Below are 14,128 nucleotides of genomic sequence, written 5' to 3' on the forward strand. Positions count from 1 at the left end.
TTGGACTTAAGCTATTAGTAATACATATGTGTGTTTTTCCAACAGGCCAATACTACGCAGCGACAATGTTCCTCATTGCATTCTCCACTGCCATGAACGTGGTGGTTCTCAACATAAACGGACGTGGAAATGGCACCGCACCTGTTCCGCATTGGCTCAAAGTCATTGTTGTAGACTTCCTTGGTTCGGCACTGTGTATTCAATGTGATCCACCCGGGTGCCGTAAACGTAACCAGCAAAGTCCTCCAGAATCTGATTTTCGAAATTCGTATGTTGAGCATCATCGTGGAAGTACGAGCCAAATTGTAAAACGCGATGGAAGTTCTCATAGTATGGCCAGTAGAAATATTCGATTCGGCAATTTAATCCCAGAACATGAAATTCTACTAGAAGATAAGAATGGAAGTCCAGGAGGTAGAGGACCATTTGGGGGTGTCGGAGGAGAGGATCATGGAGATAATCGATTAATTAAGCTCGAGAGGTCAGTAGATGGTATTTTAAAACACATGAAAAACGCACAACGTAAGAAGGATAAAAGCAGTCATTTGCGACAGGAATGGAGCGCGGTTGCAAGAGTTCTCGATCGCTTTCTTCTCATACTATTCCTCACGAGTTCCGTTGTTACTTCAATTATTCTTCTTACACAAGGCATACCGGACAGAGAAAGACCATCATCCAATGACACAACGATAGAAGAATTGGGCTAGATTATGGCATCTATCAATATTATAGATTAAAATAGACGGATATACACATTAATCGTTACGCAAAAGAGGTGACATTCTGATTATTTTATGATCTCCTCTGCTAGTATAAGAACTTCAATAGATAATTGAAAAAAAATCAACAAAAACTATGCATTTTTAAACTATGGACTTAACTAATGCTTATAATGCTAATAATACATAGGCCTATTATTGGTATGTATTCTTTTATTACTGTTTTGAATGTGCTCAGTTTTTATTGTGTGAAAGGTCAACGCCTGTCGAAGTAGCACCTGTGTTTATTTTTTTTATTAAATTAAAAAGTATATATGTTTGTTGGGTAAAATGATTGGAAATATTGAATGGCTGTATGCAGCCCGGAAAACGCAGACAAGCTAGCGACATTACGTCGAATGATCATAGACGTATCTGCACCTTCGGGATAACTGTTTACATGACTTTTTTCCTATGAATATGACCAAACAAAGTGTTCATACACACATAGGGCCTGTTCAAGAATATTTATTTTCCCGGGTAAGTTGGTTGCTACCAACACAGCGATAACTGTGCCAATTATGAACTTTCTGTATCAACATACCGTAATGTAATGTTTTAGATTTAAATAATAGTATAGTTTTAATCAAATGGCTATGTTTAGCTATTTTTGTTTTTTCCAAGTAATTGTGCAGCTGAAGAAAAACGCACACTCTATCATACATGTATTAACCCTGTGATTCTTGCCAGCTAGAGTGATGACACAACTGCACATGCGCATGTTGATATCAAAGTATACGTCATGCATGACTAATAGTTTAATTAGAATATCAACCAAGTATTAGTAGGGCAATAGTACCATGAGTAAATATATAACAAATACTCGTGCTTAATGCCTGTAAATCACTAGCAATATTAAATATTTTTGCTAAATAACTGTATATACATTAGCGGAAAATTGTTTCAATTTGTGTTCTTTAACATAAACTTAGAGCCTGTTAAAGTCTACATAACACATGTCTTTATAAAGTTTATTTTGTAAGGGTCTTACGTCATTCGTTGTGAAGTAATTCCTGTAAATAATCCCACCTCAAAGTGGCGTAATAATGTGATATTTTGGTTTATAATATCGTACATGGTTACGTAATGCTTAATTGATATCTTCCAACATACATTCGCTAATAAATGTTTCATAGTCTTGTAACTAGATTAGATTAAATGCAATAGAACCCTCGAGGGGACATCTTCTGGACCCTTAGCCGTAGGTATTCAGACATAAATTACCATTCGTTCCCTTAACGAGACATTGGTGTCTCCGTAATAGGAGTATCGCCGCAAAGGAGGGTTTCTATGTACTGGTCGTTATCGTTTGTGTACACTGCACATTATTATGATTTCGTTGAACGAAAATATATAAATAAACTATTTGTTTTTATTCATATATATGTAGCATTAATATTTACTTAAAAATATGTTTAAATTATTACCAAATTGTTCATTTAATGACATCGTGTCTGAGTATGTGAACGAGCTGTTATTATATTGAATGGTAATCGATATATTGATTGGTAATCAATAATTCTTAGCAACATGATCGAACAGTTAATATTGTAAATCATGGTACAGCTTTTTGTTTTTAATCGTGTACGATTTTGCTCTTTTAGTATACTATTAGTTTATACAATTCAGAGGTTTCTTGATGTTGTTTTCTTTGAATCGGTCGTCATTAAAACAACTACTACTGTATGTATTACATGTAAATCAATATTAATATTTCGGGAATAATAACCGTCATAATAATAGTTTACAATTATTTAAAAATATACAAGTCAACATTTTCGTGTTTTTAAAATACGATTTTCAGAATAAGTACAAATAAGCGTCCTCTATAAGTTTATATTGAAAAATATAATGTGCTTGATGAACGCAGAAAAGTTTTTCTGAAGTTAATAATTGTTAGCTTCTCCGATTGCTACAGTTTGAGATTGCTATATTGCGGTAGGCTATAAGGTATGGTGGCAGTTTCGATACTCCTGTCATCTTGTAAATATTAATAATCAACTTAATTTTGAGAACAGTTAATCAACGGCCAATGATAATTCTTTATTTATGTTTAACAACCATGCCTGAGAGAGTATAATTATGCAAAGTATATTCATTAATGTCATTCAAGCATGACTTGAATTAATATTAAGTTAAGTATAGGCATATTATCTTAATATCTAGACAAGTTGAAACTTACTTATGGTGACTATTAATTGTACTATGTTTTATTGTTCAATGCGTAGAGATGGTTATTTCGTTTGTTTTCTATTACTCATGGAATTTAGTTAAGTAGCCTTGTGTATTACATTAAACCAGGTTAAAATATAGTAGAGAAAATTGAATATTGTAATATAATGTGCCGATATTATTGTTTTTGTTTGTGATCAAAAATTAAGTTTGAAGAATAGAGAAAAATCGTTTTTAAAACTGTGCATCAAGTTTGGGGCGCTGCATGTTCTGCCTATCCTAATACACAATGTTCTCTCAATGTTTATGTTATAAAACTAATAATGCTAGACGTCTTCTCGGATGAGGACTATAAACCGTAGGTCCAGTGTACACATAGCTTATGTGCACTTTAAAGAACCTAGTACATCTTTCGAGACGAGTAGGGGGTTACCCTGATGTACTAGTTCATTCATACACACACACACACTGTCGTGGACAGACGTATTGGCGCCGTAGTTGGCTGACGATGTCACAATGGGACCCTTAGTGGAGAAGTAGCCTCCAACTATGAAGTTTGCTCCTTAAAAATAGAGGAAGAGACGTATTTTTAATTTCAAACGTCAATTTTTAACATTTTTTTTTTAATTCTAACAAATTGCTAAACTTATTTATAAACAAGCTGAAAACAATGCTAACTATGAAAAATGCATTTCTCATTTTAAATTGGCGTAACTATTCAATCGGAGGTTGTTTTGAATGATGGAACAAATTGAACGTCTGTGAATAATTCCCTTACAATCTCCAATAACAAATCATGAGCTAAAGATCATCCTAATCAAGATTACCCATGTCTTCCCAATTAGCCAACACAATTTAAAGTAAATTAAATAGTATTTAATCTATGAACAAGTAAAGATTAATAATTGTGTCTATTAATGGAAATTGAATTAAACAGTGATCGGGAATAATAAGTACATTTTTCACTAAACTAATTTGTTTACCATAATCGAAAGAATCGGTGTATGCGCATGCGAATTTATTCCATAAATAGTTCAATATAATTTGTGATGCAATTTAAGATTTAGCAAAGTAATCAATGATTTGTTTTGGTCCGTCCTCCAAACAAAAACAAAACTAAACATATATTTATATTGTAAATAGCTGGCAGTCCTGTTACTGACCGTCTACATGCGAATCTTTTTTCTCGAACTAAACTGTCGCGCATTATTTCTTTCAAAGTGTTAATTGCATATACTGTACTCCCAATACCATGAATTATTTAATCAATGCGCGTTATTAATATTAGGCCTATATGGAAGAATAACTGTTTGGGTTTTTGTTTCTAAAAAGAGGATTATAAAATAAATGCATAAACATTATCACGACAGTTTAGAATCCAATTATCTGTTGTTGATACAGTAATGAAATTATCACTTGTTCGGATAAATTGGTAGTGCTATAGTAGGCCTACTGATTTATAATAATCATAACTATTCATATTTAGTTAAGTGCTGTGTAAAATTGTAAATTTCCTTTTATCTTAAATAATAACGTTGACTTGAATAACTGTTTTTTCTGACTTACCAATTGTGACAAAACTTTTTTTATAATAGATTGCGTTTAAATACTCCTAACAAAAAACAATAATACGTTGCATTAATCGTCCAAAGTATCCTAATAGTTTCCAAACTAATAATTATCTTACCATAACATACTATGGTGTCACAGGACCACTTTTTTTTGTTTCGCAAATCACCAAAAATATTAGGTTTTTACCATTTAATTAATATGTACTAATATTATTATCATCAAATGTTGTAATTGTTCGACAAAATCCCTGTATATAAAATTCAAATAATATGCAATAATTATTGTGCATGTATATCGCCGAATTGCTTATTGTGTCAACGAAAAATGTATGTCGAAAAAATAAAAAGGTCAAAATTTGGCTATTTTACTTAAAAATCCCTGTAATAGTTCATACTAAAGTTATTTTAAAAAAGATATCAACAATATCGACTTTTGAAATAGGTTATTGTATCAATCAATCAATCAATCAATCAATCAATCAATCAATTCAACTTTATTTCAGACAAACTGTCCATATGAAACATATAAATACAATAAAAAATAATACAAAGCATTAATCGTCTACGCAGGTCAAATTTAAGATGTATTGAATTGATATAATTACCAGTTATGTCAACAAATAAATATTCGAAAGTTGGCAATTTTCCTTGATAATCCTTATATTATTAAGAACAGGGATTTCTTTTTAAATAACCAAAATATACACTGTCTAAAATTCAATAATTATGCGATAATATTGGCATATATGTGCATATTATCATCATCTTATATAGCCATAGTAACTAGTTATGTCTACAAATAAAATGATCGAAATTTGCCCATTTTTCGAAAAATGTTTTTACTATAATACAGGGATTTTTTAAACATGCACAGAGTCCGAAAATGGGTTCTGCGCATGTCAATTTTGTTATAGTAATAAGTTTTATCGAAAATTAAAAGTGAGAAATTTGTACTGTACTATAATACAGGAAATTTTTCGAAAAATGGCCAATTTCGACCTTTTTTTTTTCTCGATTAAACTGGTTAGTATAGCATAGTATACATGGGCAGAGTCGAATAATGGGTTCTGTGCATGACAATTATGCTATAGTAACCAGTTATAGAAAATCAAAAAGTACTCAGGGAAAAAACAAACATGCGCGGAGTCGAATAATGTGTCAATTATGCTAAAGTAAACAGTTTTATCGAAAAATAAAAAGGTCGAAATGTTGCGCTTTTTAAAATATAGTCAATTTTCGACACTATTATTTTTTTACATTACTGGTTACTATGCATAATAAATTATGCTAAAGTAAACAGTTTTATCGAAAAATAAAAAGGTCGAAATTAGGCCATTTGTTCAAAAAATCCCCGTACTATAATACTGCCCTGTTATGAAAGAACGACTCAACTTTTTTTTCAAAAATCACTTTTTTAGCTCTTTTAGGATATTTAGGGAATGATACACCTTGTGGTATATTCAGATATTCAAAATTTTATTCAAATTTTTAGAAATATGAAATTTAAAAATCAAAATACCACTCAATTACAAGTGTGTGTTACTATTCACCAAAGACTAACTCAACTACAAATGTCATGAAAGATTCACTCAATTGACATGTTAACACCTATTATGTCAAAGGAAACCCATTCAAGTGCACAACAATGGTGTTAATTGCACAGCAAGCTGTGTAATGTTGTTGTTTTAAACATAAAATAATTTGGTACTGCCCTACGAATAATTGTCAATAATTATTTTATTCAATACTCACTTAAACTTGTTTAGTCATTTTATTTCTGGAATTTTTAGAATTAAATACCCAGGAGAGACTATGTGAACACCGTAATGATATTATTATTGAATATTCTCCCTCTTAAATTAATACTTAAAACTAAAGTAAACATACAAGGAACATGAAAAACAATATTTTAAACTTATTTTTAGTTACAAATCTATGTACACACTAAATATATACAGAAATGTGGGAAATGTGATTACTACAATGTATATACGGTAGTGTCTGTAGGCGCGCCTACAAAAACAATTCCAAAAATGAATTAATTATAATATATCATTTCTTAAAAGGTGTCTTTATTCTGTATAACATATATTTATATATTTATGTCAAAAGTGGTTACTATAGCACAATTGACATGCGCAGAAACCATTATTCGTCTCTGCGCTTGTTTATTATGCAATAGTAACCATTTATGTCAAAAAATTAAAGGGTTGAAAATCGGCCATTTTTTTAAATTTTCCTGTACTATAGTACATGGATTTCTTCCAAAAAATGGACAATTTTCGACCTGTTTATTTTTCGATAAAACTGGTTACTATAGCACAATTAACATGCGGAGAACCCATTAGTCGACTCTGCGCATGTTTATTATGCTATAGTAACTATTTATGTCAAAACTGGTTACCATAGCACAATTGACATGCGCAGAACCCATTATTCGTCTCTGCGCTTGTTTATTATGCAATAGTAACCACTTATGTCAAAATATTAAAGGGTCAAAAATCGGTCATTTTTTGGAAATTTTCCTGTACTATATAGTACAGGGATTTTTTTCAAAAAAATGGCCAATTTTCGATCTTTTTATTTTTCGATAAAACTGGTTACTATAGCACAATTAACATGCGCAGAACCCATTAGTCGACTCTGCGCATGTTTATTATGCTATAGTAACCATTTATGTCAAAAAATAAAAGGGTCGAAAATCGGCCAATTTTCGGAAATTTTCCTCTACTATAGTACAGGGAAAAAATGGCCAATTTTCGACCGTTTTATTTTTAGATAAAACTGGTTCCTATAGCACAATTAACATGCGCAGAACCCATTAGTCGACTCTGCGCATGTTTATTATGCTATAGTAACCATTTATGTCAAAACTGGTTACCATAGCACAATTGACATGCGCAGAACCCATTATTCGTCTCTGCGCTTGTTTATTATGCAATAGTAACCACTTATGTCAAAAAATTAAAGGGTAAAAAATCGGTCATTTTTCGGAAATTGCAAATTTTCGACCTTTTTATTTTTAGATAAAACTGGTTACTATAGCAGAATTAACATGCGCCATTAGTCGACTCTGCGCATGTTTATTATGCTATAGTAACCATTTATGTCAAAAGTAACCACTTTGTTCTGCGCATTTCAATAATACTAGAGTAACCAGTTTTATCGAAAAACAAAAGGGTCGTTATTTGGCCATTTTTATATAAAAAAACCCTGTAGTATAGTACAGGAAAATTTTCGAAAAATGGTCAAATTTCGACTTTTTTAGTTTTTGATAAAAATGGTTACTATAGCATAACAAACATGCGGAGTGTCGAATAATGAGTTATGAGCATGTCAATTATGCTATTGTAAAGCAGAGTCGAATAACCTGTTCTGCGCATGTCAATTATGCTATAGTAACCAGTTTTATCGAAAAATAAAAAGTAATATAGTACAGGAAAGTAACACACATGCGCAGAGTCGAATAATGTATCATGCGCATGTCAATTTTACTATTGTAAAAATGAAAAGGTCGAAATGTGTTTTTGACGTAACTGGTCACTTACAGCATAATAAACATAAACAAATTTCGACCTTTTTATTTTTAGATAAAAATGGTTACTATAGTACAATAAATAATCGTAGATTCGAATATTGGGTTCTGTGCACGTTTATTATGCTATAGTAACCAGTTTTATAAAAATTAAAAAGGTCAAAATGTGTCCATTTTTAAAAATAATCCTTGTACTTGTACAGGACAATTTTCGAAAAACATTTAATTTTCGATCCTATTATTTTTTGACATAACTGGTTACTATCATTAAGCCGCTTCTAAATGTTACAATATTAGTAAAAAAAACGTACACAGTAATCAGTTTTAATAATACTCTAGTATAAAATGACCTACCTTCTGATTAATAATGGAATGATCCAAATGACCTACCAACCAACCATTTGATGATCTGAGTTTTCTAGATCTAGAAAACTCAGATATATCTGAGATCTGAGTTTTCTAGACACCCTTGCTTCAGGTTGTTAAAATCAGTACCGAAAGTACGAACCAACTTTATATACCATCGAGTAAACATAACGCGCGATTTTTGACCTTACGTTCTACTCAGTATTGTGGACGATTCTATTCAGAAACTTGTCGATTTTGTGATAAAAAATGATCATCAAGCAAGAGAGATGGTCAGATGCCGTTCTAAGTCTAATTCAAGTAATACTTTACAAAGTTTATATCAATAGTAAATCGTCATTATTTTTAATGAATGGCTCATTATAATGTTATCATTTTACTATTATTATTATAACTATTACTTCTCCATTAGTGTGTTTGCACTAACAAAACAAAAATAAAGGGTCGGTCAATAATTTTGAGTCAATCTATTAAGTGACATGAACCGAACCGATGGGTCAATATTAATATACACGTTATTATATATGTTTACTGGTACTGACCCATGGGGTCATATTTGACCCGTCACATGTCTTAGTCATGTGATTTTACTAGGCAAAGGTTTTAACAAAAAAAATCACTGCAACACCCATAGGGACAGATAAGGCACAGTTTGAGATCAACAGGAAGTCAATTGAGCCTAGAATTAGTTACAGTGTTTACACAATGGCTTCTTCAAGCAGGTAAGCATGCTTTGTTGTCTTTGGATCTTCTAAAGCCTATAACACCTACAATATTGTGTTATTTGTTTTAAAAACTAGATAGATATTATCAATAGAGTTTATAGATCATGATTATTACAAAAAATAAGTTATATTACTTTAATTTTTTATTTGGTAGGCGTTTTAAAAAATGGGGACATATATGTCCCTATGGCCCTCTATGTTGTAGAACATGGGTCATATGTCCCAATGGGTCACCATGCTTGTATTGTGTTATTATTATCCAAGTTCATATGTCAATAATTTATAGAATGTTAGATCTTATTATGACTTTAAAAATACTACACCATATTATTCATTTTCAAAAAGTATTATTTTCTTATAAAATTATTATTTTTATTGTGTCTAATTTATAATTGTCATTTTTTATTATATTTTTTTTTTATAGTAATCGCCAACATAATTTTGCGCGGAAATCGTCTTGCCGGTAGCAATCTCATGTCAGAAAAGGAAATGCAGAAAAAAGGAAGGGGAGCATGTGACTGAAGAGTAGAAGAGTCGAGTAATGTAGTTGTTAGCTGGTTGGACACAAAACGAGTAACTTTAATTTCAAGTTATGCTGGCGTTGAACCAACAGACAAGGCGCGTTGCTGGGACAAAGGGAAAAAAGAATTTGTAGAGGTTACAAGGGTTACAAGACCATCTATTGTAAGCCGGTATAATACCCATATGGGAGGAGTTGACGTAATGGATGCTTGCATTGCCAGATACAAATATCACATCATTTCAAAGCGTTGGTATCTGTATTTGTTTTGGCAAGGTGTGTACATAGCCCTTGTGAATGCTTGGCTTCTATATCGCCGGGAATGCAAAGAAGTAGGCGTTGCAAAGAACTCAATTTTGAATCAAAGGAAGTTTCAAGCAATAGTTGCACAAACACTCATTCAAATAAACACTAAAAAACCAGGCAGACCATCAACTCCAGTTGCAGCTAATATTCAACCTGTAAAGCGTCAACAAAAACGCCCACTTGCAAACGACGATGTAGGGTTGGATAAAGTTGCCCATTGGCCACTAAAAGATGAAAAACGCCGTCGTTGTGCTATCTGTAAAGTCAACAAGACAGATACAACATTTGAAAAATGCAAAGTAGCTCTTTGCTTTACAGAGAAGAGGAATTGCTTTAGAGAATACCACAAAAATAGACTTTTCATAATTGTATCAATACAATTATAACAATAGAACAATCACAATTTTTGTTTATTAATCAGAATTTGGATGTGTAAAATTGTAAATAGCATAACAAATCTTTTTACTAAAGCTTATGATGTGATTTTCTGATCTTTTTTTTTTTAATGTCAATAAATATTTTGCTGTTTAAAAAATGATTTGTTTTCTATTATAACCCATTAGGACATATATGACCCATTACCCAAAACAGGATCAAAGTTCAAAAGGGCTCAAATTAACATATGGAACTGATTCTTGTATGTGTAATAAGTAATACAAACTTGGTAAATATTTTTTATTAACAATAAAATTATGTTTGGGCCTTGATGGGATTTATATATGTTTACTGGTACTGAAAATAATCGTAAAAGTTGAATCCAAAACAATATCGTAACTCTTTATATGACACAACACAATTGTCTTCTTTCAATTCGGTAATCATTAATCTACTCCAACATGTCTATTTCATCTACTGAGAGCTACGCATCATCGTTTATGGAATTTCGACGAATGTCAGATCAAAATGACAAAATGAAAAGCTGGTTAAAAGAAAAGTTGGATGAATGCATAGAAGAAGACAGTTTAAAAAGAAAAGATGAGTGCCGGATTCTTGGAGTGGGCAGTGGCGTTGGTAAGTCAACTTTTTTTGCTGTCTGTTGCACACAATCTACGTTGTTAATTGGCAAAAATAACATTTTACCAAGTATATAATTTACTTTGTTACTTGGCAAAAATAAAATGTTACTAAGTATAGTATTTACTTTGTTTGTATGTTTGTTTGATTTTTAGCACGGTAGCGCCTACAGTTTTAACGTTATCATTCTGATTTTTTTTTATGTAGATATTTATTTACTTTCAGATCATGCCTACTGAAAATAAAACAAATTGGTTTATTAATAACTTCACAAATAACAAAAATGATATATTTTCAGACCGGCTAGTGTTAAAAGATAGGAGACAATTATCAAAAGCCAAGAGCAGTCTTAAAGTAACTGAAAATTGCATTTTCTCATTTTCTCGAGAACTACTAAAAACCTTATTTTTGAACAAGTGGCAAGAGTTATAAATTGTGATTTGTAATTTTCAAAACAAAATTTTATTTATTGTACAGGTTTTTTGATACGAGTAGTTTTAAAAAACCTATTTCTTTTCAAATTCACCCGTTTGTTTAAATATTATTTTAGAATCAGCATCCGGCTTGTATACAAATTAAAATGGGTTATTTGGTTATTGCTTTTAGGTGAGATCGACTGTTTCATTTGTGAAAATCTTCAGAAAAAGCAGAAGAATATCTGTGTTCGTGTATTGGAACCAAACGCTATTGAAATGAATCATTTCAAAGCAAATGTGTGTTCTAACAAATGTTTGGATTTCGTGAAATTTGACTGGCGTCAAGTTGATGCTCTCGATTACTTTGTATGTGTAACTTATTATTAAATATTTTAGGTAATTCAACAAAATACTAAAGTATTTACACATATGAAGGGAAATTCGACCATGGCACAGAAGTTTAAAGAAAATCTTCAACCTACCAGCAGGTTACTTTGTGTTTGTATCAAAGCTTGGTCCAAGCTGGAACGTGACCTCTACATATAATATTAGTGAACCATTTTTACTTACTAATAATGGATATTTTTGTTACCATATTAATTCCAACAAAATAAAAGCATACTCGGATAAACTCCGCTCCTCCACTAAAAAACCGTTACATAGTACTTACAGTAAACACGTGGATGGAAATTCCATCTTGGTACAGATGTATGAAGAAAAGCTTAAACCTCCCAACAGGTCATTTTTGTATTAAAGAGTAGAGTACCGGTATACAGTATATATTCATAATATTATCAACTTTAGCAACACATTAATAAATTAATTAATCAATAATAAGCTCACTTATTCATCAGCATTAACGTCAAGTTTATTTATATAAACCTTAATGCCAACTTTATATTACTCGTGAATGTTTAACTACAGACATAAATAAAATATGGTCGGACGTTAATACTGTGTAATCTTTAAACTTACTATACTTTTACATTAATTTTAACAATCTTAATATTAATGATATACCGGTCAAATTTGTATGAAAGAAATAAACCATTGGTTACCAAATTAATTTTTTATTGTTGACAACTTGTTGTAACATTACTGTAACTATGTGTAATATTAAATGAATACAATCATTTTCTCACCCTGTGGCCATAAAGTACAGTAAAGAGGCACAATTTATAATAAAAGTGGTAGTGAGGATGTACTATTTGTCACTAAGTAACGTTTAAAACGTTGCCAGAAAAAAAGAAGAAAGGGTAGCTGTGTAAGACAAAAAGTAAATTTGGTATAGGAACCAAGTCAACATAGGAATAACACTAATGTATATTTCATTACAGAAAGAAACTCCAGATAAACGGTTTCACATCATACATTTATTCCACGTACTCTACTACTTCAAAGGAAATGAAATGAACGTCATTCAGCAATGCTTCAACCAATTAGAAGTGGGCGGACGTCTTCTAATTATACAAGCATCAGGTAAAAGTTGTACAGTTCTACTGAATTCATTGGTGTATTCTTGTTATGCCTATACAAAAGAAACATATATTTCGTTACTGAGTGGATAAAGAATATATTTAAAAATTATTCCTCGATGTACCATCCTCTTCCTCATCCCTGAAAAAAACACATTGGGTTTGTTTAAATGAGTCCAAAGAAAAGAAAAAAAATGGAATCATTTTGTGACAGGTTTCTCCTTTTTGAATAATTCTCAGGGTACTAATTTTAGTTGACTACATAACTCATCGTGTATTTATTCGTTTCTGTAAACGACAATGTATTATAGTCTTGCGGTACGTACATTTGAAATCGCCATTTTTTAAAGGCTGAAATCATTGTGTAATCGAGAACCATCTGTGGGCACGACCTAGATGGTACGCGAGAAAAGTGAGCCTACTATCTAGTATAATACAATAAGCCTCGAATGGGGACTTATTAACACGATACATAATAAAAGGTTTATCAATCCTGGAATTTGTGAGTTTCTCGCTCTTGGATGCGTATGAAATAAAAAATAATAATAATAAAAAAACATGAACAAGTTTATTTAATCCATGTCAAAATATTCACATATCACAGCATATGTAATATAGGCCGGCTTACACTAATTATCTATATTACTTACATTCCAATAGCTTCAAGTAGACTTGAATGTATCCGAAACGCATTCGCTAAAGAATTGTGTTCCTTAAAGGGAAAATTTAACCGGATCTCTGGTGAAGATTTGCTGTTCAGAATTAACAGATTTGGGTACAAGTACCATAGTGACAGCATTCGTTCATCGCTGGACGTCAGTCAATGTTTAGCAGACCCAAAATCTGAATCAGGGAGTCTTTTGTGGGATTTTATAACTGTGTTGACAAGTGTGTTGAAACATCTCCTCATTTAGTTCTTCAAATACGAAATATGATGACTTCCGAACGTGCTGTGCCTGGGGATAAAACTTACATTCCCGTGGATTCAATTGGAATTACTATTCAGAAAACACATCTATGATTCTGCACATTAAATGTGATTGTTGCCATAACACTATTTTGTTTTGTCTTTTGTGAGTTCATCTCACGTTTATTAAAATTCTCAGTGATGAATATATTGTATACATATAAGTGCATTTGTGACAATTAAAATAAGTGTTTAAAGTATTTAAAATACAGGTATATTTACATAATAAGATACTTGATTTCAGTATTAACCATATTTGTTTTCATCAAAAAATGTTAGATACGATGTTAATTAAAATGTAAC

The 14,128-nt window shown here is 31.5% G+C and overlaps 3 protein-coding genes across 4 annotated transcripts in view; all 3 read left to right on the plus strand.

Annotated features, from left to right (window-relative positions):
- Nucleotides 1–3,085, plus strand: part of LOC140044830 (neuronal acetylcholine receptor subunit alpha-9-like) — a 95,511-nt gene extending 92,426 nt beyond the window's left edge. For both annotated transcript variants that reach the window (XM_072089507.1, XM_072089508.1), the window contains exon 6: nucleotides 46–3,085. In XM_072089507.1, coding sequence (XP_071945608.1) covers nucleotides 46–707 — 662 coding nt within the window. In that variant the 3' untranslated portion in view covers nucleotides 708–3,085. The remainder of the gene's footprint in view (nucleotides 1–45) is intronic.
- A 6,747-nt stretch (nucleotides 3,086–9,832) lies between these two features.
- On the plus strand, nucleotides 9,833–10,339 carry LOC140044013 (piggyBac transposable element-derived protein 2-like). The gene has a single exon (XM_072088495.1). It carries the CDS (start codon nucleotides 9,833–9,835, stop codon nucleotides 10,337–10,339), a length of 507 nt encoding a protein of 168 aa, XP_071944596.1.
- A 450-nt stretch (nucleotides 10,340–10,789) lies between these two features.
- Nucleotides 10,790–13,772, plus strand: LOC140044015 (histamine N-methyltransferase-like). The gene is made up of 4 exons (XM_072088496.1): nucleotides 10,790–10,964; nucleotides 11,574–11,749; nucleotides 12,721–12,862; nucleotides 13,519–13,772. Exons 1-4 carry the CDS (start codon nucleotides 10,790–10,792, stop codon nucleotides 13,770–13,772), a joined length of 747 nt encoding a protein of 248 aa, XP_071944597.1.
- The last annotated feature ends 356 nt before the right edge of the window (nucleotides 13,773–14,128 follow it).

The sequence above is a fragment of the Antedon mediterranea genome, chromosome 3 (assembly GCF_964355755.1).
Source record: "Antedon mediterranea chromosome 3, ecAntMedi1.1, whole genome shotgun sequence".
Lineage (NCBI taxonomy): Eukaryota > Metazoa > Echinodermata > Crinoidea > Comatulida > Antedonidae > Antedon > Antedon mediterranea.